At 36.6% G+C, this 24,378-nt stretch overlaps 2 protein-coding genes and 1 long non-coding RNA gene across 4 annotated transcripts in view; 1 reads left to right on the top strand and 2 right to left on the bottom strand.

Moving 5' to 3' along the window:
* The window catches only part of LOC135681937 (protein lifeguard 3), a 68,912-nt gene that overhangs the window by 18,158 nt on the left and 26,376 nt on the right, over window positions 1-24,378 (bottom strand). The window contains exon 13 of one of the 2 annotated variants that reach the window (XM_065196603.2): window positions 20,105-20,127. The exons of the other annotated variant lie outside the window; for it this stretch is intronic. The gene's annotated coding sequence lies outside the window, so the exon portion shown is untranslated. Of the gene's footprint in view, window positions 1-20,104; window positions 20,128-24,378 lie in introns of those variants that run through there. 2 annotated transcript variants of the gene reach the window in all.
* On the bottom strand, window positions 7,759-11,559 carry LOC135681931 (serine protease 23). The gene has a single exon (XM_065196592.2). The coding sequence runs from the start codon at window positions 10,005-10,007 to the stop codon at window positions 8,778-8,780; it is 1,230 nt and encodes a 409-aa protein (XP_065052664.2). The 5' UTR covers window positions 10,008-11,559; the 3' UTR covers window positions 7,759-8,777.
* Window positions 11,609-24,279, top strand: LOC148958266 (uncharacterized). The gene is made up of 2 exons (XR_016144665.1): window positions 11,609-11,902; window positions 16,627-24,279. It is a non-coding gene; the product is annotated as an uncharacterized LOC148958266 (long non-coding RNA).

The following is a 24,378-nucleotide window of genomic DNA, read 5'->3' as shown; positions in this document are numbered from 1 at the left end:
AAAAAGTCACCTTCGCTTTCTCCCCCTCCTTTCTATGTCGCATCTGACTCAACAGTATCAATGTCTTTGAGAAATGCCTGATCATAACTTCAGCCAGAAGCAAGCCCAAGATGAAGAAAAATACTTTTTTTGAGTTTATATATTATGTAACAGTTGTGGTTTTGCATGAAACATCCAAAAGACTGGTCGACATTTGTCCGAAAATTTATGTGTCTTAAAATAAAAAAAACATGTCTGAAAATATTTTCGCCGAAGTTTATTGTCTGATAATAATATCAGTACTCAATGTATATCATAACTTGTTATCTAACAAAGTGCAAATTCAAAGGAAAATCAAGCATTTCTTGGCCGACTTTATGCGTTGTTTATATCTATTGGAGCTTTTTTCAAGCTTAGCTAAAAGATAATTACAACACACAATTCAAACTTTTAAAATATCGAAAGAATTAAGGAATCTTGTTCCCCCAACGTACGTATGACCTTGAGTACCCCCACTTAACACAGTAAACAGCTTTGAATAGTTTGAGTGAATAAATACTGTTTAAAAATTAAAATTTGCTATTCTAGGCCAGTTACTCTTCTTTCATACTGAGGCTATGTTCACATTGCTCCGTATTAATTTTTACCCGTTCTCGTATCGATCTGTTTTACCTGCTCACGCTGCTCCGGATACATTTGAAAACGGTATGAAAACGATGAAGCGTTCACATTGCTCCGCTCTGGATAAAAAGGAAAACGCCACGAGCTGGTTTACAACACTTGCCACTGCTAATAAACTTTTCAAACAGCTCACTGCCACTAGTATTCCTCCGAGTAGTATGCTAACTTCGAGTGAATCAGCCATGTTAAGAAAAGTTGTTCAATTTGGCGCGGTCAAAGTATCTTGCTGTGTTGTTGTTGTTGTTAGCGTTTTCAAAAGTATCCGTTTTCGGTGTTCACCCTGCGTTTTTGCGTTTTCAAAAGTCTCCGTTTTCAAAGTGCGTTTTCAAAAGTCTCCGTTTTCAAGGTGGAGCAGTGTAAACGCAAGGCACAAACGGATACTTTTTTATCCGTTTTCATATGAATACGGAGTAGTGTGAACGGAGTCTCTTTATAAAGATATACAACAAAGAAAGACTAGCGCGTGCCACAAAAGCGAGCATAGAAAGCATAGAAACCATGTAGCCTTTACATGCAACATAAAGATAAAAATATCAATATAACATTCTAATATTAATTGGAAGAAATAAAATTTCAAATACATAATATTTTGAGCTGAAAAAGAGAGCAACTTAAAGAAGAACATGCAACATGATATTCACACTCTCGATAAAATTATGTTAATTTTTAATTGCACGCATAACAGAATAACAATAAGTGTTCCCTACCACCAATATCGTCGATAACTGGACACACATTTTTTTTGTATTAGAACAATTTTATAAGAACAGGAGCCTCAAAATTGGTCAAAAGTTAAGAGCAAATTAAGAACAAGCTGAGGTTGAGCTTCTGCAAAGTGCAATTTTGAACAAAGTTTTTTTCTCAAAATCGAGAATTTAGCCATGTGTGGGTGCTTTTTTGGTGAATGTGTCGGCAAATGAAGGTTCTGTCTCTGTCTCATTAACTTTGTTGGCAAATGAGTCCTGACTACCTCTCTAGAGCGAAAAAGCTAGCACTCGCACTGCTTACACCCTATTAAATTAAAAACAAATTAAGAACAATCCAGCCTCAGAGATTCTCGAAATAATAAGAACAGTCAGCCTGAACCTAAACTTACTGGTTCTTATAAAAAAGAGTATAAATAGTTCGAGGACAGAATTTTTATAGAAACTTGAAAAAATTTCTGCTTAACGTGTCCAATGATTAACCGCGTTTCAATTGATACATTTCAGATCGTGCACAAATATGAGCGGTAATAATTTGTCTTGAAAAAACACCGAGTTTGATGGTTTAACCTCTAGGTGTAATTTCTCCCACTACGCTAACTCGATTTGAACCTTTCTGTTTCCACCAATCATCATATATGTCCTCTTTTGTAACCCAGAGTTAAATTCTTAATAGTGTTATAGTAAAGCAAAGAAGAACTTCATGTGATAGCGATATGTCAAGAAACCCAACGAATACAAAACTGTCCTTTCTTTACCTTGATGTATAGTCATACAATTCTTGACCAAAGTCCTTGGAACACCCTGCGACCAATGAAAGATTTTGAAGAAATAAAAGGTTTCCGGCTGTAAGATACAGAAATATCCCCCTACCCCCAAAAAATGTTGGCTGAAAAGCCATTACTTACCCTAGCTGATAAACTGACATTGGGCGAATTTCAAGCTTTGAAACTGTTGTTATTCAACATTGTTTCAAGGGGAAGAGGGGGATGCTACTGAAGTTATGCAAAATTTTAGCTTGGTGTAACAAGACTTTTGGCAAGGATTGTAGATACTAACGCGGACGGAAACAACTTTCTAAATACAATATATTATCTGTTGATTGTGTATCTTTCAAATTTCTAATGTCAAATTAATGCAAGGCATTTTGGTTTTTTGTCGTATTATCAATTCATGACATTAATTTTTCAGTAACATCGAAGTTTTACAGTCACTCATATTGAGGTGAAAAAGATATTAGTTTGTAATTACTTCCAGATCAACAATTTGAAAAAGAAGTACACTGGAGACGGAAGTTAACTGGAAGATTTAACCAAAGCAACCAGCTGGCTAATGTTATCAAGTGGAGGGTTAGCAAAATCCTTGATCAAACCCAATTGATACAAAGTATTTAACTTTCCGATCCTGAAATCCTACCTGTGCTCTAAGCGCACTTTGAGAAGTGGTTTTTCCTACATTAGTGTTGTCCAATCACAGGCCAGCATATCAAGGTAGAAACCATAATGCTTTGAACAAACAGCCTCCCTCAATTAACCGCTTCCATTACGAACGCACTTTCCAAGCCTGTATAAAAGCATTACAAGATCCGCTACTGTTATAAAGATGAAAAGCTCGTCCTTGAAGAAGGCAATCGAGATAGATTTCTAGTGGGAAAAAGATGTGATCATGAAAAATAATAAGATTCTGTGCCTTTATAGGAAATGAGAAGCCCTCTTCCCTACCTTCTCAGTTTTCAGCTATTCAAGTGACATTGTTGTCCAGTGCAGATGTCAAGGTGCTAATGTACAAGAACCACGCAGCATATTACATTTTTTGGGGAGGAAGAGGTAGGGGGCAGGGGGTTCAGCATGCCAAAAGCAAAAATCAATATATCTTATTGTATGGGATTCAGCGCATTTTTAGAAATATTTAGATGGTTAAGCCCCCTTACCCCCTTCGCTCCCACATTTCCTGCCAAAGTATTTGATAACATGAAAACATAACCATAACTATAAAAGAACTAGGGAGCACAACATAAACTACATCAAATGTCACTTAAAATTTTTCACTTTCCTTATTTTGGCAAAAAACACGCGAGATTGAAAGATTTCTTGAAAGAAAGAAAACCAAACTACAAAGAGCACTGACAACATAAAAACTTTCTAATATGAACTACAAAGACGTTACCCAAATCCCTTGAAGATGGTTTATTGGAAAATACGGTCGCAATGATAATCTTTCATGAGAAAATTGGAAAATGTTTGCGTTGGGATCCATCACGAAATGAGTGAAGAAGGACCGGTACACCAATGTACAATCAAAACTAAACAAATAGAGTCACTTTGTATTCCACATAAACATCTTCTAATCAACGACTCTGGAATCCACTTAATCTATCAGGAAACGGCCTATAATCCTTTACGATAATCGTATTGGCCAAAGAAGCCATCCAGAGCACGCAGAATTTCTTATGTCTCCCTTAAGGTCTCTTCCATTGGTAATTCAAAACTTCCCTTCCTCATAAAACACGTTAACAAACTTCAATTATAATCCAAGATGCAGTTCTCACATAGAAAGGGTTAATGTCAAAGTCATGATTCTGAGCACAAGATAAACTAAGAAAATGATGATATCAAAAGTTGCAAGACGAAAACCCTTCTCTATCAGAGGATCATCGGCCAATTGTTTTGTAGGGAGATGTGCGGTGGAGGAATAAGAAATATTGATGGATATGTTTCATTTATACCCGCCCTCTGCGGGCATGGAAACGCCTAATTCTCACACATGGGTATTTAGAAAGTGTATTCTGTCATTAGTACCAAATATTTTAATCGGTAATATTTCCTGGTCAAGCATTTCTCACGATCTGGCTATTACAGCGCCCTAGATAGTAAGATGTTACTTTTACGAAGCTGTTTGACGTGATACAGTATACAGAAATTGGATTTCCATCCTAGGAATCAGAATTATGAATTATTGTATGACTCTTTAACAAAAATACGAAGCTTAACACTACGGGTATCGCATTATTGAAAAGGGTGTGGCTCCACCAAAAAGGGTGCATCCCCCTAGGAGTTAGTGGACAAAACTAATTTATAGAGAAATAACGACATTAAAGGCCAAATAAAAGCTACATCAAAACTTATTAGCCAGTACAAAAAGACGCTTTTTACAATCAAGATATGGTTTTTCGAATAAAGGCAATTTCACAACAAAGAAAAGAACAAGACTTGCAGTGAAGGATCAAAATCTAGGGCTAGGATCTGTGTTGTAATGGAGTGATCTGGCCTTTGGGAACAACATGTTAGGGGGGAACAGGGGAATGAAATACCTACAAAACACTTTTAGTTATTTTAAGAATTTAGCAATTGCCAAATACCTTCAAGTACGTACCGTGCATTTTAACCGTTATAGGGTTGGGGGTGTGGCCTGAGGCACTGAAAATTGATTGGGCATTTCGTCTCTCGAAGAAAGATCTCCATCGTCGTAACAAGATTCTCGCGTTCCTTACGATTTAAGTTTGCGGGTGCCCGCCAAGGACAAACTTTTTGCTAACTGCAAATGCATGCACAAATCAGAACACGTTAGAATGCGTGTATGCATGTGAAGTAACCCTAAATATGTAAATCGTCAACTTTCATCAAGACCGTAATATTAATGTTCGTAGAGGGGGGCTCGAGCCAAAAACATGATAATCATAAAAATCCTTCCGTTCTTATTTCCAATGAATTGTTTACTCTTCATGACACAACTCCTCAGAGTAGCAGCCATGTGGCTAGATTTCATTTGGGGGCAGGGTCGAAGCCACAAATCACTGAAGGTCAATACTGTCTGGCCTAAGGATAATCGCAAAGTGGCTCAGTCTGTATCCTTCAAAAATTGGTGTTGGATGCCAGCTGCAACTCTTTTCTTCAAAACGTCCATTAACAGTTTATGAGAAGTTGAACATGGCTCCTGTTTATTTCTGCTCCGTCTTCAGAATAAGCCACGAGTAACTCGAAAAATTCAAGCCATCCTATGATTTACCCCTGTTGTTGTAAACTAACAGGATTTTCATTAAAGCATGAAATTGTTTTCTTTAGTCTCATGCGAATAACCAAACTTTAACACGGCCCAAATTTCTTATAAAGACATAAAAGGTATCCTCTCATCAAAACGTTATGTGAAATCTTTGATATACCCACGTCTGATGGTTAATTTGTTATTCCAGTCGATCGAAAACAGGCTGATCACTAGTTTGAGTCAATATCAACTGTAAAATGTCAAGGTGAAGAACTGGCGACCAATTGATTGCAATGATACTGCGAAAAGCTAGTGTTGTAATCGACACTGTGACTTTGCGAATAACGCGTGGTTGACAAGACATAAAATCTTTTTCATTTTCTATCTTTCGAAAGACAGTCATCGCTTATTTACCGCTATGTTATACTCCTTCATGAACCAAAATACTGCTGCTTCACTTTTCTATTGCATCTGTTTTTATGAATCTTTGGTTAGGATTCAAAATGGAACAACTTGAATCATTCGATCAAAATAAGACGAACAACATTGAATTATAAATCCTTACCAGCGTGCATCAAGAATTTCGGTCCATCCATGGCCTGGGTACCTGAATTGAATTTGTCATTACTGACCAAAAATTCCCATCTATTATAGGTTAACCAAAGACATACTCGTATATCTAAGTTGTGGCCTTGCTCCTGAGAATGGAATTTCATAGAACACTACAAACGATATGTAATGGAGATGTGGAAACATTCGAAATGGTTTTGTGTGTGAGAAAGACAACCAGACGGGAGAAATCTAAAGGAAAAACTTCCTAACGAAATTCATATTGTAAAAAGCATTATGTCTTTTTGACATTGAGTTGATATTTCCCATTTCCCCTTATCCAAAGTTCTCTAAAATTACACTCTTTTTTATGTTCTTAAATCAATAGGGTTTACGCAGTGCGATTGCTAGCTTTTTCGCTCTAGGGAAGTGCTCAGTTCTTATTTGCCAACAAAGTGAGTGAGACAAACTTCATTTGCTAGCAAGTTTCAATATTCACCGAAAAAGCACCCATCCATTGCTAAAAATCCTCGTTTTTGAGATAAAAAATTGTTAAAAAGTGCTTTATACAGTAGCTCAGCTTCAGTTTATTCTCAATATGTTCTTAACTTATGACCGATTTTGTGACTCGTGTTCTTAAAAAAACGTTCTTATAAAAAAAGAGTGTAAATATTTTATTGGAGCTGGGGTGTTTTTCTGACCAACGGAAGCACATTCCGACACACTGAAGTTGAAACCAGGTCCAACCACCACTATCATCGTAGCTCGTAATGAAACCTTTTTTAGATTTTTAAAGTACCTGAAATAAGATGGGGGAGAAAAATAAACGAAACACTGATTAATTAACAATATTAACGTTGAAATATCAACAGACGAACTATCAACTAGAAATAAAAAGTTAAGCAATTTTGTACATTTAAGATATAACTTTGTAACATCTGATCCTAACTTTTTCGGAAATGCAGTGCTTTAACAAAAATTTGAAAAACCTTCAAACTGGGCTTGTCAAAATGAGTTTAAATAGAATTTATAATTGCGTCGATATTTTCTCTTTCTTAGTAGGAATGGATTATCCAAACGATCAAACTCTGAAGTTTTCTTGATGATACTTTTTAAGAATAAATCTGCCCTTAATTTATTTCTCATATCCTCAAAAAAGTTCTTTCCAGCTGTTTCTTTTCCTTCAACAGCTGATTTCTATCTTTTTGTAATGTTTCTGAGAAAGTTTTCGTTAAGAAATAGACCTTGTGTGCCAAGTTTAGGCAATGGAAGAAACGAAACTCCGTCAATTTGTGCTGGCACCAAGTTATTCTGGACTAGGTTTCTCGATCTATTTGCTAAGCCAAGCTGCTACTCGTTGTAAAACTTAGACAATGACCGATTTCTTCGATCTAATTCCCATATTCAATTTTATGTATGTCTTCTATGGTAAAGACATAGCAACCATGGTAACGCTCAGGACACATTTAAGAGAATACTAAGCAAAGTTACTTACAGAATCATACTACATTTATTTCCACTTTTGCCTAAAATTTTTCTTTAGCTCTGCAGAAAAGTGGGGCATGCCCCCCCACCCCGGTTTCGCCGCCCTGGTATCTCTTTCTGGAAAGGAATGTTTTATTGAAGAACCAAACAATTTTTTGCATAATTTCTGAAACAAATTCTCCGGGAACAAGTAATAAATAGAACTTTGATTCACTTTCTTGTTCATTGAAGATGAGATCATCTGTGAATTCAATTATACACAGACACTCGTTGTTTTCTATTTTAATGACAATCAAATTTAGTGCTTTTCTTTGAAAAAGGACAATTTTTGAGATCAATTAATTATAGCAGTACAGATGACATTAAGAGACAGAAACAATTTGTGTTGATAAAATGCAACTACTGATTCTTCTTGATTGCTACTGGCCACAAGTTAAGTTAATAAGAACTTATATATTTATACAAAAATTACAAAATATTATAATGGTGATGAAATTTTTACTAATTGTGCACTAGTTTTAGCATGCACACTCGATAAATATCGTTATCAGGATTAAATACAGACATTTTGTGCCGACGTGTGGTAAGGCAAAATTATTCTTCTTCGCTGGTAATCTTTTTTGATATAGTGGAAGAGTCTAGCTAGAGGGGTGCAGAGTTTTGTCCAAGCAAACGAACACAAACATTGACATTTACAAAAAAGTAAAAAACCCTACATTGATTCTTAAAGTTAGAAGGGCTGGGTGAAGTGAGGGGGAACTGAATTTGAAGAACCGATTTCAGCCTTGTCTTGGATAAAAAGTAACAGCTCCACATTTACATGTTAGGGAAAATTTCTATAAAAGCCTCACTTTTTTGGGAGCGAATAAAACAATACTGCGAAAGCAGGACTGAAGTTAGTTTAAAAACATCAATAACGTTACGGTTTGCATTTCTCCTAAACGGCGCACTTCGTTGCTAAAATATCACAAAATACGACAATAAGCCTGGATATTGGGCAATATTATGCTGCGAGTGGATTAGGGAGTTACAAACAACACAAGAACGTGGAATATGCGAGTGAAAGTTTTCAACTTACGAAATTATTGTCTACCAAAAGGTGTCACTTATCAACAATTGGTTCCTTGTCTTGCAACACGTGCGCCTGTCAATGCCTGATAACATCAAATTAGTCACGGGAAATTCAGGTGTCTTTGAGACGTTTTCACCTTATGTTCCGACATTTTGCTTGTGGCAAGCACTAATGTGCTGACTCTGTATGGCGACGGGAAGGATGCGATCAAGGCGCGGCAGCCAGCGCACATCGTACGACCAAAAAGCCGTTTACTCATTGGCGACGCGTCGTTGTCTGCAAGGTTATGAAAAAGGTCTCCTCGCCCCTTCTTTCACGATACAACTCTAATTTCTTAGCCATCTGCAATCTCTACCGGCTTTTATCCAATGGCAGATCCTCTCAACTTTTTTCTTTGTTAGTCTTGTGGCGATGTTGTGTCCCTGGGTGATTTTTCCATTATTTTTCTTGCCCCTAAATGCCGAGAGTACGGCGACAATCTTCCTGTCAAAGTCATTCACTTTTGAGGCAGACCGTGAGTTTGGCATCTTTTTCTGGTATATATACACCCCAGAGCCGGACATACCCTTATACGCATCACAATTGTTGTATAGTCTTCTCTTCTTGAGCATCATGATTCTACATTGGGAAAACCACATTTCATTTACCGGTTTGTCAGAGGGGAACCCGGCAAACTGAATCGTTTTACCCGCTGGTGTCGGTTCGTATCCGAACCTCATGTAATCACGACCATGGTGTTTTTGCAGTTCGATTACCGCCAAATCATGCCCGACCTTTGCATATCCTGATTTGCGATGCCATTTATTTCCAACGAAAACCTTTTTCGCTCTGAACCACTTAAACGTACCACCCTCTCGCAAGATACCCACTTGCAACTTCCTCAGTGGCAACAATTTTTCCCCATTGTGAACACAGTGAGCAGCTGTTAAAACATGCTTGTACCAAATTAGGGTTCCTGAACAACCGTACCCGATTCTCACCACAGCTGAAAATGGGAGTTTTTCTGTTAAAGTTGTCGGCAAATGGACTCTGTTATCTTCCCCAAAGATGTGTCTCTTCAGTCGATCGGCCATACTTAGACCATCCAAAATCGATCTGCTTCTGTAATGGATCATTTGATAATCATCATCCGAGTGTTTTTTATCTGTTTGTGTGTTCTCGTCCATTTCGGCAACGTCTGAATCAGGTAAATGAAAACTTATTCCGCCAATTATTGACGATTTAGGTTTTTGCATTTGAATATAAGCTCGAATTTCTGAGTCTACGTCTTTCATTTCGTAATCAACAACTGTAGTTGGCGTTGTCACGTTGCTCTGTTCTAAATTGCTCTCGTTTAATCGCAGCATTCGTGATAGTATAAGCGAAGTGTTTAATTGTTTTGTGTGATTTTTTTCTTGGAATTGCTTAGTGTTTGATGCCATTGATTTGTTGTTATTCAATGGGGGCAGCAGTGCCATACCATAAACGTTGCACCCTTTTGGAGCAAAGTACAGGGCAGCATAAACTATGAAAGATACAAACCAAACACGGGGTAATCCCTTCGATTCCATCCTCATTTTCTGTTAACCAGATTCAAGTACTTTTAACCACAGTCGGTCGGCACGTAACACTACCATATGACACTCGGAGCAATTGATGTAATCCACGCGTATTATTGTTCCGTCCTTGTATAGCTGATTGCAAACAGTTCATAGATTGGCAATATAGTTGAAACGAGCAAGTGAATTTATAAAACCCTTCAGCTTTCGATGCCGGACAGTCAGGCAATCAAATGACCATTTCTCTTCTGATGTTGATTATCCCAGGTAGTGTTCAGCTTTTATTCTAATGATCCGCTATAAATTACCAATTCACACTCATCCAACAGAGTGGTTTGTAAAATCTCCGTCAAATCCTTCAAAAAAGTGGAATGTTTTCATAACACAAAACAGGAGTCCAACTGCACAATTGAATAGCCGAGCCAATACCACGTTAACTCGCTGGGCGACGTTGATCTGGACTGTGACGTTACGGTGACAGTGCTGAAGTATACTGAGTGACCCCAACAAATCAATACGCTTCATAAGAGCTTGACAGCTTCTTTAGATTAATCGAGTCAGATCTAAGGATGTTCCTTTGCTCGTCAGATTTCACAAAACGTTTAAATGATCTGTCATCTTGAAAACCACAATGGTTGTCGTGGCAATCACTCGACTAAATGATCGCCCGTGCTTTATAATAATCAGTTTAAATGAGCATGTGTTGCAGGTTTCCTCGGGCGTTTTAATTGGATGAAAACACACTAACTCACATTTAATCGAGTTATACACGATACGATGGTCTCTCTAAAGGCTTCCACGCATGCTACTAAGAAATTTCGAGTTGGTAATTCAGGCTTTAGCATGTCCTGCCATAACCTGGGAGACGAGAAGTATATAATTACTGTCTGGTAAAACTTACACCGGTAGGACGTGATTACGTAATAAACATAATGACAAACATACCAAACAATGACGTCACAATTGCACGAGTGCATAAGGAACCTATAGCTCAGTGATGAATGAGTAACCTAAGAAAATATTTCGTTCCTCAATTTTTCTGTAATAAATGGCGCATTTCAACTGCAAATTCCGATCTAGGAAATATTATTTCCATCCAGGTGGTTGATAATGATTTATAATGATTCATCTGATTCAAATGGACATAAAATGATTGATGTTGATTCTCTGTCACTGACATTAAAGATCATGCAGGTGCTGATGATTATCATTACATAGAAGTCCCTTTTGAAAACCCGACTGTATTTCTGGAGATTGAAAACAGGCTTCGTTTCTTTGGAACAAGATTATCATGTGATAAATGAAGTAAACAAAAAGATGAAAACTTAAATAGAATATCAATATTCCATTTCCACGGTTGACTTTTTGTGAATATTTCTCATGAACTTAGATCTTGCCTTTTTTCTTGAAAGCCTCTACCCAAATACTGATCTCGATTTTCACATCGTCGGTAAGCAATTTCAGTGGTTGCATCCATCATTGTATCAATGTTGTCATTGCAATGAATTATAAACGATCAGAAATGCACCGTCTTTTAAAAAGGGGGTAAAACAATGCTTTTCAGAAGAGCAGTGCGGTTCTTTTGTGAGGGCCCGCGCCACAGATCCTATACTGGAGGGGCAAGCAATGTAAAGAAAGTTTCCGCTTACATGAAATGTTGGACAATCGATGGCAAAAGTTGAAATTGACTACTTTTCAGCATTAACAAAGGTGCTTTGCCCCCTGAGACACCCTAGCACTACACCCTTCAAAAAACATATACAGTTTCACGATATTGATAAAACCTTTTGTTGGGGTGAATGTAAATATGACAAATGAAACATGCAAATGAGACATCGTATTCGTTTTAGGAAATCTATCTGGGGCACAAGCAGATACAAGCTGCCAGTGACTTCAATAACCTACGTTTACAAGTAAGTTTTGCTTGCTTACATGTATGTTTGAGATATTGAGATTGCTGTATTGGAAATCTTGGGTTTTATATTCAAATTATTTTCCAAATTAAGTAAATAGCTTCTTTTAGTAGTTTGTAAATATTTCGAAGCTATATAGTATATAAAATTTTTCCTAATCAAGTAAAATGACGCTTTGTATGCCAGTGTTGGTTTAATTTTGTTCATGTAGATTTACAGCTGTTATCAATAAATCAAGTGCAAAAGAGATAAACAAAAAGAGACTTGAAGTATAAAATGAATAATAAAACAAAGAATAAAACCAATGAAAAGCATATAACGTACGAATAGAAAGTAGCAGAAACCCTTAAGAAAATAATTTCTGTTTTTGAAAATTAAAAGAAAAACGAAAGGAGATTGAAGAGGCAAGATAAGAAAGGGAGAGGAAAGGCAAGGAGCTAGCAGAGGCGAAGAAGTTTGGATGGAAAATTTTGGGAGTAGGCCCTTGGTAAGATGAATCTGAACACACCCATTTGGTGTGTAAATATGCATCTGTAATTTTAGCTTCGTCATTGGCTTTGCTTCACTCAGGTTAAAAGAGAAAGAGTGGCGTCATTAAGCTGCGATTGTTAATGTTGTTGTTGTTATTGTTACCAACTTTGTTATTACGCCTTGGGGCTCCTTTAAGCACAGGGCCCGGGGCAGTCTGCCCCTCTTGTCCTTCTAACGGCAGGCATGCATTAACTCATTGCAGGTTTTTCTTTTCACCACAGCAATATTTTTTTTATTATCCTATCTCTATGATTACATGCCAGGCAATACCAGGCAGTAAATATGAAAGTTTCCATGGATGAGTGCATTTTTAAAAGTAGAAGAAACCCTACTACCAAAGCTTGATAAAAATGTAAGCAAAATTGCTACCCTTTTGAAGCTTGAACCAATGTACCATAGAAATATCAAGGTTTTTGAATCTCCATGCAAGCGGGCGTGATGTCGACTTAAGTACTGAGAAGAGTGCAGGTACATGTTTTGAAGTGTTAGCAGGCCATTAAAATGTATGATTGCCCATGGTAAAGAGTAAAACACATTAGTGTCTCAGCTAAAGATACGATTTACGATTTACGCCCTGAAACAATTTACGCCCTGAAAGACTAAAAGACAAGAAGAAAAACAACTCTTGAAAATATTTCCTTTCTAACAATAAATGTTCCTGCTGTGAATGTACTGTTTAACCATACAAACCTCGCAAAATGATTGAATTAAACTCTTTAGAAACCGAAATATCTAGTACAGTAAGCAAAGTTTTATACTAAATTTTTTTGCTTTCAGAGATACTAATAGGACAATAGTTAAGACTAGTGATCTTTTCAACAATTCATTCATGCACCTTGAATGTCTTTTAAACTGGACTGCAGTAAAAACATCAAGTTGTTTGAGTTTTAAAATCACATTTTGAGTCATACTTCGTTAAACCCCACTTCTTAATGAAATAGAAAATGAAGAAACTTTATAAAAATGCACCTTTCATTGTATTATTTAAAAGTTTCGCCATCGTTTGAGCTCTAATCCAAGTTTTTAAAACCTGAGAGAAAAACGGACCGACCACACAGCCGCGCGGCCATTTCCTGCCGCGAAACAGGGAACGCACTTCACCAGTGTTAATCACTGCGCTGAAGGAACAGTGAAGGAATGATAGAGATTACACAGCGCAGAGATTGATTCAGGAAAAATTTTTGCAAATATATTAATTTCCTTCATGTTCCTTTTCTCGATTTATGCCCTTGCATGAATACGGAAACAAAACTATTTAAAATTTCCCGGCCGTTCAAGCAGATTCTTTGGCGGTAGAGTCTTGGAAGAAAGCACTATAGCATCTATCTGTGGCTACACGGTGCTTAATTAAGCGATCTTTCAATGTCAATTGGAAAGGCGAGCGAAAGGATGTGGGATCCACTTGAGAAAGTAGGCCTACAGGATGTTTCAGAATCTTCAAAGATTAAAGCCAGGATACAAAGATGTTTCAGAAGATTCTTTGAGCATTCTCTAGGATAGATGATTACTTTAGAAAGACAAAACAGTACAAGATAAATAGTATTCCTTAAATCTTTTCGTACAAATAGACGAGAAGTCAATGGTAGTCTGGCCAGATATTAAGAGCTTATCATTTCTAAAAAGACCATTTACACTTTAGCAACAGCATAGAAACCACTTTTGTGCAACGGCGTGCGCCCGATGCAATAAGGTGCAATATAGAAGCCACACCCTTTACCGCACTCATCATTTATACACTCTTTTTTATAAGAACAATTTTATAAGAGCACGAGCCTCAAAACTGGTCAAAAGTTAAGAACAAATTAAGAACAAGCTGAGGCTGAGTTTCTGCAAAATGCAATTTTGAACAACGTTTTTTCTCAAAATCGAGGATTTTTAGCGATGTGTGGGTGCTTTTTCGGTGGATATTCAAATTTGTCAGCAAATTAAGGCTGTCTCACTCACTTTGTCGGCAAATGAGGCCTGAACACATCCTTAGAGCGAAAAAGCTAGCAATAGCACTGCTTACACCCTCTTAATTTAAGAACAAATGAAGAACAATCCAGCCTCAGATTTTCGAAAAAATTAAGAACAGTCAGCCTGAACTTAAATTTACTGGTTCTAATCAAAAAATAGAGTGTAATCATAAACGCAGCAAAAAATTAAGAAACGGTGAAACTGTCCTGAGCTTATTTTCTTGAAAAAATGCGTGCACCAAGGCGCAGCAAGAAATGGCGCTGACTTAGTCCTGAAGGTAATTCTGTGGTATAAGCAACACTTAACAAGACTACCGCCTCTTTCAGCAGCTATTTACGAGGGAGTACACCCAGAACCACACTAATTGAAGTATTAGCGCATTAAGATTTATGACGTTTCATAAAGCGTTACTAGGTAGTGCGATTGACTCGATGGTTTACACGAATCCACAATGAAAAACTGCTCGCAAAAGAGCTGCTTTAAAAAATACTCGGTAGTTTATATTGGTAAGACCTGTGCCACAATTGACCTGCCACCTTCAAATTGACCTGCCACCTTCAAAACGTTTACAAATACTATAATTTTCGTTAAGTCAATGTGTGCTGTTCAAATTTATCAACGAATAGTGCCCAAAAGTTTTCTAAACTACGACATCGTGGAAAATGAAAAATTCTTTTTTAAAAGGCAAGTTGATATTTCAGTCAAATAGCACAAAAAAGTCATGTTTCAAAAAAATCAAAGCAAGTTCTTGAAAAGTCTGGAGCAAACTCATACCATTGAAATTGGGCTTAAAGGCAATCTATCTCGTTGTGGATTGGTTAACTAAAACAATAGCTGGAACAATAGCCTAAAAACAATTCCAGCGTTCCGCCATATTTTTTACAATGCGATAAATTAAAGGGGGACTGGAAACAATAAAAAATCCCTTTGTTCTTATAATCAATCAACGTCATTACAGATTGCCTTTAAAGTCGGGGCAATTCAATATCAACTTAAAACAAAATCTAATAAAAACATACATCACTAAAATTTATAGAGAAGAATAGGAGAACAGCATTTTTTTATTTACTTTTCTTGTAAGATCGAGGGGGGGCTCATTAGAAATGAGTAGGGTAACGTCAGAGAGAATAGCAGGGCATTTAAGAGCTCATTGCATGGTCAATATGATCTGGTTAGCGCCGCGGTTAAAAATGAAACTGACTTTAGAGCATTTACAGTGTGCTATACCTGTTAGTTGACTGCTTATAGACGCAAAATCAAACTCAGGTAACATCTACTAAGCAAAGGTTGAGTTTATTTATCTTTACAACAACAACGAGCAATCATAACAACCAGCCACATGGCCTTTGATGTTCTACAATTTTTAACTTCCTGTTTTACTAACTTATAATATTTTTTCATACCTTTTTTACTAAGAATAGAAGCTTGGATTTACATTGGATTCACAATATGTCGTATTTACATTGCAACATGTCTATAGAAATTTACATAAAGATACACGAGAGCGCTTTGCAACTTATTTCAAACCTTTTATGGTTAATGAATTTGCAGTCCTAAGAGAGGAATTCTTGTGCTAAGCAAGCATACGTCATTCTCAATCTTTTTACTATTTTCAAGCTTCATAGGCAACTTTTAGTTGAACTCAAAAGATGAAAGATCGCGGACTATGAGGCGTGGCCTTACCCGTTCGAATGAGTTTCTTGCATATTCTCGTATCATTATTTGTTATATTTGTGATTATTTTGATACTTGAAGTTCTGTTTTCTAGCTTTGCAATTAGGCAAGGATTTGATTTGATATGCATTCTTGTAATTTCAAATGTCATCCAGAGCATTTGCACAATTCGTAGACACTTTTTGTATAAAAACGCTTGGTTACAGTTTCAGCTTGGCGTTTCTTATTTTTTTCGCAAATTTCAGCCTCACGTGTTTCATATTTTGTTTCTTATTTCTGTAATGAAACTTCCCGTGCATAGAAGTGTCCGGACATAACCTGTGCTTGATAAAGTTACTAATGCTATTTTGCTTATCGCTTTCTGTTTTTTCTGTTCCTATTCTTTCATTTTTCAAATTTGCTGCTTTTTTATTCCTGGAGCCTGCTTGTTTCTTACATTGTTCTTATATTTTGGGCAAATCTCATTATTATTTTTTAAATGTTGTCCTTATATAAAAACTTGTAGTCTCTACTCTAGATAATTAATTATTGTAATAATCAATTTGCTTGTAATTTGTACATAGATCGAGTGTCGTTGAAAAGTGCGATCATAAGAGAAAATTCCAAGCCAAAATGGCTGTTGAGAACCTTGAAACTAGCAGGCGTTTTAGAAGAAGTCGTCACAGAGAAGCCAGCACATCTACAACCAGCACGTCTACACTGGTACACAACCAGCACGTCTACACTGAAAATATTTGGGAATGTTGAGGTAAAATTTCTGAAAGACCTCAAGGTAACCTTCCTGGCCTTAATTGTAGGAAACATGTCATTAGGTATGGCGACGACGGAAACCCAATAATGCGAAATGCAACCTGTTTCTCATGATATGTAGAACCTCAGGAAAATATCTTTGTCGCAAGGGCTTGGTCCTGAGCAACCTTCGTAGGGCTCTTACGCACGTATGTATAAACATGTTTTCCATCCATGCTTTGACAATGTTTATAACCATGATGTTATGCTTTCGTCTGACGGCTAGCTATATTAATCCATGTTTGGTTGTATAGATTATAATGGCTATTGAAAATAAACTGTTAAGGATTTTTCTATTAACCAAGGGATAAACTATTCCGTATGTCTTTATAAATGAAAATTCCATTCTGCTAAATGACTTCTAACCAGTCACTGAACAAAAAAAATTCTGTCAGCTTTATGAAGAACAAATCTATTTGACGCTTGCATTTGTTTTAATATATTGACTCCTATTTTCTGGCTAACAAACAGGAAATAGCTGAAGGTTTTTGCAGAATTGTTTTTATTAATGTCATGTCAAAACTAGCGCACGTAGAACATGTGCTGGTCTAGAACAAAGCTGAACTAATACTAAGAGGTGAGGTGATGAAGAAACGCGTTCAATAGTTGCTTAGAAGTCAACAGAACCTGATACATACATACATAAATCTTTTCTTGACTGTGCTGTCGAGAAAGGGGAATCAAGCTGCTCTGGAACCCCAGAGTTGGCGTGGCTTGATAAAATGTGCCTAAAATTTGCATTCATTCTAAAAGACTGGCTGTGAAAATACACTATTTAGCTTATACAGAAATATACTTGCTCGATTCATCCACAAAATTCTATTCTACCAAAAAGATGTGGTGAAGAAAATAGATTAGGTAACCACAATTGGTTGATTTGCTATTTTATAAATCTGCTTTAACTGGAAGTCCACGTATTAGCAGCCATGGGGTAAACAATATGGGCTTTTGGGGGCAGTATTCGTAAAGCTTATTTCTTGCTCTTTGCTTGCCTACGTAATTGCAGGTAGTTTTCTAACGTTTATGCAAATTTTTTATTTTCTGGCTTGAGCATTGAAATTTATCACAGGCTTGTTTTTCGAAGGGAGGTCGACATCTAGGCACTGTCTTATGTGGCAGAAAGGAAGATGACCCACTTTTGATAGAAAATTTGCACTAGCATCCTTGCAACAAAGTTTATAAATATTGTTTTAACTGATAATGTTATATTAGAGTGTTATATTTTTGACTTGATTTATGAAAATGAGCAGCCTTTTAACACAAAAACAAAACCCAAACTAGGCTAGCAGCCCCATTTCCGAGTAACTTGCCTATTTTCAAGGGCGACTTACAAAAACCGGAAATTTGTCTGTTGTAGACAGGGGTCTGTTAATGCATGTGGTTAATTTTTAGCAAGAAGTGTTGACCACTGAAAGAAACTTTGTAACAAATGTTTCACTAAATATCTAACTACTGATATGATAATTATTATGATTCAATGTGCCAATAGTCACGTGTCAATTGTGCCTTTCTACGCCATTTCCGTGAATTTGTCTGAAGGTCCATTTTCTAGCTTCAAAGAATCATTTTGACATAAAATACTAGATTAGCCAGGTATCTATACCATCTGTGGTATGCATTGTAAGCTGCAGTGAGAAATGTATTGGAGTGATATCAAGGACTGAAAGAGCGATGTTCCTAAGTACCGACAAAATTGTTCATCAGAGGTACCTAAAATCCTTGCAAAAATATTTCGTGAATCGTTTTGAATCACAAATTAATTCCAGCCTTGTTTCCATATGATTCTAATGTATTCTGCAGCATTCGAAGTGCTGATATCCAGAAACCCATTCCATTTTGACGTAATCCAAAAGTAAACAGAATTTTATAGAATGTTTTGACAAGAAATCCAATGAAGAAAAACTGTAAAACTATCATGATTGGAAAGGTAGATCCGCGGTTATTGCAAAAACACCATAGAGGTCATATGATCGATTTCTGTTTACATTTAGTTCTAAACGTCATCTGCAAATCTTGTTTTCCCACGATTGCAGTAAAGGGCATTCTTACCATACCAGATGAAGATGAAAAATTTGTGCCCTCATAACCATCTGGTTTTCGACGTAGCCTTGAACTTTGATGACTTGAATGTGTAACATTACAGGCGTCTGTGGAATTCTTTCTTACAGAATTCCAACCTTCTCGTTATTAAGAAGAATCAATCACAATATGATAAGGAAAGATCCAAAGAAGTTGCTAGCCAGCCAGTTAATTCTGTCTTTTTGAATTTCAAACCAAGACAAGTTAGAGCTCTGTTTTAAAATTAAAGTCTTTATGATATAAATTTTAGCTTCACACAAAGAAGCACAACATACAAAAATACTTGTGACAAAATGATCACGTGGACAGCAGATGCCCTCCTCCATAAAGTGGTCCCACTCTATCACTCTAATTTCTGGACAGTTGCTTGGCAAACACGTTGCTTATTTGGCAAAATTGTTGTCTGGAGGTGAAAGAGTCTAAAGGAAGGTGAAATTGGGACTAAGTTGTATGTCTTCATCGGTAGTTTTTACTCAAATTACGCCATTGTCTATATCAATAAAGGTCTTGTTACTTCTATCGAAGTTATAAAAACAACTCTCGGGATTGGCTTTTGCTTGAGTTGGTACCACTCAAGGGGCAAGAGATACTCGTCTTGATATCCACCCTATTTTTTAAGGTATATAAGAACACATTGTGTACAAATTGGTACTTGTTTTTGGAATACACTTAAGAAATGGATAAAAACAAGAAGCATTGTCAAGAAAAACCGATAACGTCATGATTGGCCTCGGTTTAGCCAAATAATCTGTGAAATAGGAAAACGGCTTTTCTTGCCATTCATGATATCAGGCATGTTCCTTATAACAGGAAATGATTAAAAGAAAGGGTGGTTCACTCCAAAGCTCAAGATCCTTGAGATATTTGTGAAAAGGTAGGCCGGAGCAGAGCTTGCTTTTAATAAATGGCACAACAGTTAAATGCAAGCTAACTTTCGTTTTTGTTTTATGAAATCAACTAAAGTCTAAAGTCTAATATAAGTTTTTATTTGCTTTTTTATTTGTCGAGCAATTATTGGTTCTAGAACTTATCAACAAAGAATTTTTCAGCAAAAGAATGAGAGACAGATAAAAAGTCATTCAGATAAAAAAGACAGACAGATAGAAGTCAATGAGAAACATTAAGACAAACTTCCGTTTTGGTTAACTTCAGCTTGTATTTTTTCTACACGGTTCTTTCCGATTCTTCAAATGGTCCTGCAACAGGAATAGGTTGAAGTCTCAAACAACAAGTTTTTAGATTCTCAAGTTTCTGGATTACACAATTTTTTGTTTCAGGTTTTTGCGCCAAAGAAAGGCTAAAGACAGATACAATGTACCTTCATGAAAACATGTTGTAATGGAGATGAATGATTCAAACAACAAACAAGAACCCACATTACAAGATTTGCAAGGTACATATACTAACCACTTAAAACCAGCCATATCCTTCACAGAGCGCTTTGCTTATTAAAAGAGCAAACTGTATGGATCATCCATATTAAATGTTGACAAAGCGGTAATAAAACTCCAAAAAGGACGGAAAGCCGTTTAATGGCGAGCTAGGTTATGTCCCAGAGGAGAAGAAGAAAGAGTGACGTAAGAATTTTCTTACGAGCTCATATCCTGCTTTCGCACAAAGGTATCTATTGCTGCAATTCGGCATAAACACAACCCATAATGGGACAGTGGGGAAAGCCACCAAGATGTAGACTCAACTTTCTCCTTTTAAATTGAATGCAAAGTGGGAAGGAAAGCTGTAAAGCACCTCTACCGGTAATAAATACGTTGTAGTGTTAGAGTCAATTCATAACATTTTCCTCAAGAAACGGCTTCTTATTCTGGCCGGGGGCCAGCTTTTAGTTATAGGGTCCAACGCTAACTATTACTTTGCGAACTAGTAGAATGTAAAGCAGTAGCGTGGTGGCTCAAAATTAGCTACAAGGCACCGATTTTTAGCGCCCCTTAGATAAGTATATTAGTAGCGTAACGAGCAGCTGCGTCCCCTAGGAAAATTAACAGAGAAAAATTGTTGCTGGGGGCCCCTAAAGGTTCGGGGCCCTTTGTTATCTTGTTGTTATTCAACTAAAGGTAACTTTGGTCCGTTACTCCACTGAATTTTATCTCTTTAACAATAATGCATGAACATTTGAATATCAACAGAAGAACTATACTTAAAAACAAATGGCTGATAGCTTTGTAAAGTTGGTTGGTAAAATTTGTCCATAGTAGTTATGTCCTAACCCCCTTTTCCTTCACGGTGTTGCTGCTGCTAACTGCTTCTGTTCTATATAAAGACATCAGCATAGCACAACAACACTTTTTGATTGGGCGTTAAAAGCATTCAACTGCCTAAAGAAAGAACTAAAAGATTTATTTCTAGTTTAAAAGTGGAAGTAAATTTGGGCTGTTTCAGTTCCTTCTATAGTTTCTGAAGTCCAAGGTGTGCTTCGAAAAATTGTATTACGTCACGAACGGAAGAATTAGATTTTGGTCTTTTCTTGGATCTTTTCTTGGATTTCTCATATTGATAATTTGTATCAACGAGAAAGCACAGTAGAAGATAAAAATATTGTCGATTGTAGGCATAAGCTAGATCAATTTCCATTGCAACTTTAAAGGCCCTACAATTATTTTGGATTCAATTTAGCTTTCAGATTTGCAGAGCGATATCACGTACTGCTTGAATATTCTATATGTTTTGATTTAAAAATGAAACTTGGTTACCACTTTCAGAAACATATTTTCATTAACAATTATACTTGAATAGGCAATGGGGCGCAGTCAAAAATGAACTTTTTTGTACTGCGTCATTTAAGTATTTGTCATATAAGTTCTTAAGTATTTGTAAGTTAAGATGGAAGATCTGAAAATAATGAGCCGTCGAGAATTACATTAATTTTGAGGGGTTATCTAATCTTCCCCTAGCGCAACACCCCAAGGATTCATAGACAAAGTGTAATCCACATCCAGTAAGAAAATATGCTGTCATAAATGAAATTAGTGAAACTGCAAACACTAAACTGTTTCGCAAACTGCAAACTTCTAAGCTTCAAAGCACTAAAGGAAAAATAGTTCTGTCCACCAAGAAGATTCTGAAAGGGTCAGAAAGATTGAAGAAAATACCCCCCAAAGATCCCCCCAAATAGTTGATGATTTGCAGGGAACAACTTTCTAAAACCATTACACATGAAAGCATCTTCAATCCTAACAACTCTCAAAGCTCATTATTGTCATCTTTGTTAACTATGAGGATGGAAAATGAGCAGAAACTTAGGCTCTGCAGTGCGTTTCACAATTTCGCAATGTGGAGAGCTCCTCTTTGCGGGAATCCCCAGATGCATTGTAGCATCAAAAATTCTTGCATTAGGTGGGCATTAGGTGATGCCTTTTCTTGACGAAGATGAATATGAACAAGATATTTTGCGAAAGGGTTTAGCACTAGGAGTTATTCTAAAAAAATTGCAAAACAATTGAGCTTTTTGCAAATCAAAAACTTTTCGCATGGGTGATAATTTTTTCAACCTGTGTCGGAGCCTCTGATACAGAGAATAGATACCTTGATTGATTAGAATTTGAGCACAAATAATTTGATATTTTCAAAATCAAAATTTATTATCACGATAATCATTAATTGCCGCTTGTATTTTTAAGAAGCTGAAACTACGATTTCATTCATTCAACACAACCGTATATTATATGTTACACTGAGATTATCTAGTTTGAACTACCCACGCTCATTACAAACGTCTGGTTGCTTCATCCCTGTTTCGGCGTTTTTGTATAGTCAACTCAACCAGGTAAGTACACATACCCGAACATAGGTTTCTCGTTCAGGAGAATTGGATTGACATTGGGATTTTAACTGGCAGGCCTTAATTCATAGGATAAAGTTGTCCGTTGCGTTACACACCAGGGGATGGAAGCGATTGCTTTTTTAACCAAACAGCAAAGTTTTGATATATCAAAAGGATCTTCTGCCTTTACGAGATCTAGGGATTATTTGTTAAGTCCTGCCTGGTAAGCCGCAAAAATGTTCAACTTTCGCAAATAGTTAATTGAGATGACAGATTTCAAAACACCGAAATGGTGTCTTTCATTTGCACAAAATAGCAATCTCCTTCGTCAACCAAATCAAGGAACAGGTATGATGAATTTTTCTTTGGAACATGGGATGCTGACCCATTTTATGATGCTCGTGTTTTGAAGACTTTAGAAGAAAATACGGCGATAATCGGCATTAAAATTTCCGACATTTGCTTCCAAAAGGCTGAATGTATGTTTAATTTGCATTGAGATTGATATAGAGAAATGTGATTGTACGCAGCCCAGCATAGAAAGCTGATTATCGAAGTTACGAGCCCACCGTTGCCACCAATGTCAGGAAGAGCGACATGGTGGCCTACTGTTGGTATCTGAATGTTGCTAAGATGTTAAAACGAACTATAGGAGGAAAATGCTCCCTACATTGAGGCATCTGGTTATATCGAGATGAAAGGGGGGAATATCATCTATCACCAACATTTAAAGAAATGGTTTCAAAGAGATAAACGTTTGTTTGAGCAGCCTGAACGTCAAAGATTGCTTGTAAGAATAGCTTGAAGACTGTAGACAGGGAATATAGGTTTCATAGAGCTTAACATGGTCAAACATAACGAGATAGCCGGTAATTAGAAATTGCAATTTTGATTCTTAAATTAAGCTAGAACTTATGTATTTAGAATCTTAACAATATGCCATTCATAAGCAGAAATCTAGAGTGATCTCTAGAAGCATTAGTGCTTCCCGCTCTACTTAATTTAATAGAATTTACAAACAAAGTTTCACAGGAATAAAATTGGAGCTTGACCTATGTGCCATTGTTGAAAAGATGAATTCAAACATTTTGTAAAAGACAGAGATGTTGTATAACATACTGTTTATTGTTTCAAGACTGAATGATAACCATTTTGAAAAGATAGGGTCAAGCATAAATTCGAATGAATGAATGTGACGCATAAATTCAGCAAGCTCTGAGGATTGATATGCTTTAAGAACTCCAATACACAACAAGATTGACTACTTAAAAGAACATTTTATCTAAGGTCCCAGGGCCATTTCCCGTATCTTTCAACAAGAAGAAAGCTGTCGAATATCAATGGTAAACTTTTACGAAAGCTTTTTAACACTTTGACCTCTAGAAACTTAGGTTAATGCAAAGCTTTCCTGAGTTTAGACAAAGAATGATTGAGCCGTTTTGTGAGAATTATCATTGACTTGGGTTTAATTCGAAATTTTGTATCAATTGATGTATATCTTGTTCTTGAACTTTTCTCAGAATCTTTCTCTGAGGCAACAGTTTTCTCTCTTATAGATGCCCCCCCCCCCCTTTGAACGAAAAAATTGTCAAGAGCAGGGTAAAGGGTCTGTCTTTTTAGCATATAGCCTCTTATTCAAATATGTGCATGAAACATCTGTGAAAGGACTTTG

Source organism: Rhopilema esculentum, chromosome 16 (genome assembly GCF_057945365.1).
Source record: "Rhopilema esculentum isolate cy_ngs chromosome 16, ASM5794536v1, whole genome shotgun sequence".
Classification (NCBI taxonomy): Eukaryota; Metazoa; Cnidaria; class Scyphozoa; order Rhizostomeae; family Rhizostomatidae; genus Rhopilema; species Rhopilema esculentum.
Note: the sequence above shows the minus strand (reverse complement) of the source record. Positions and strands in the feature narration are given on the sequence as shown.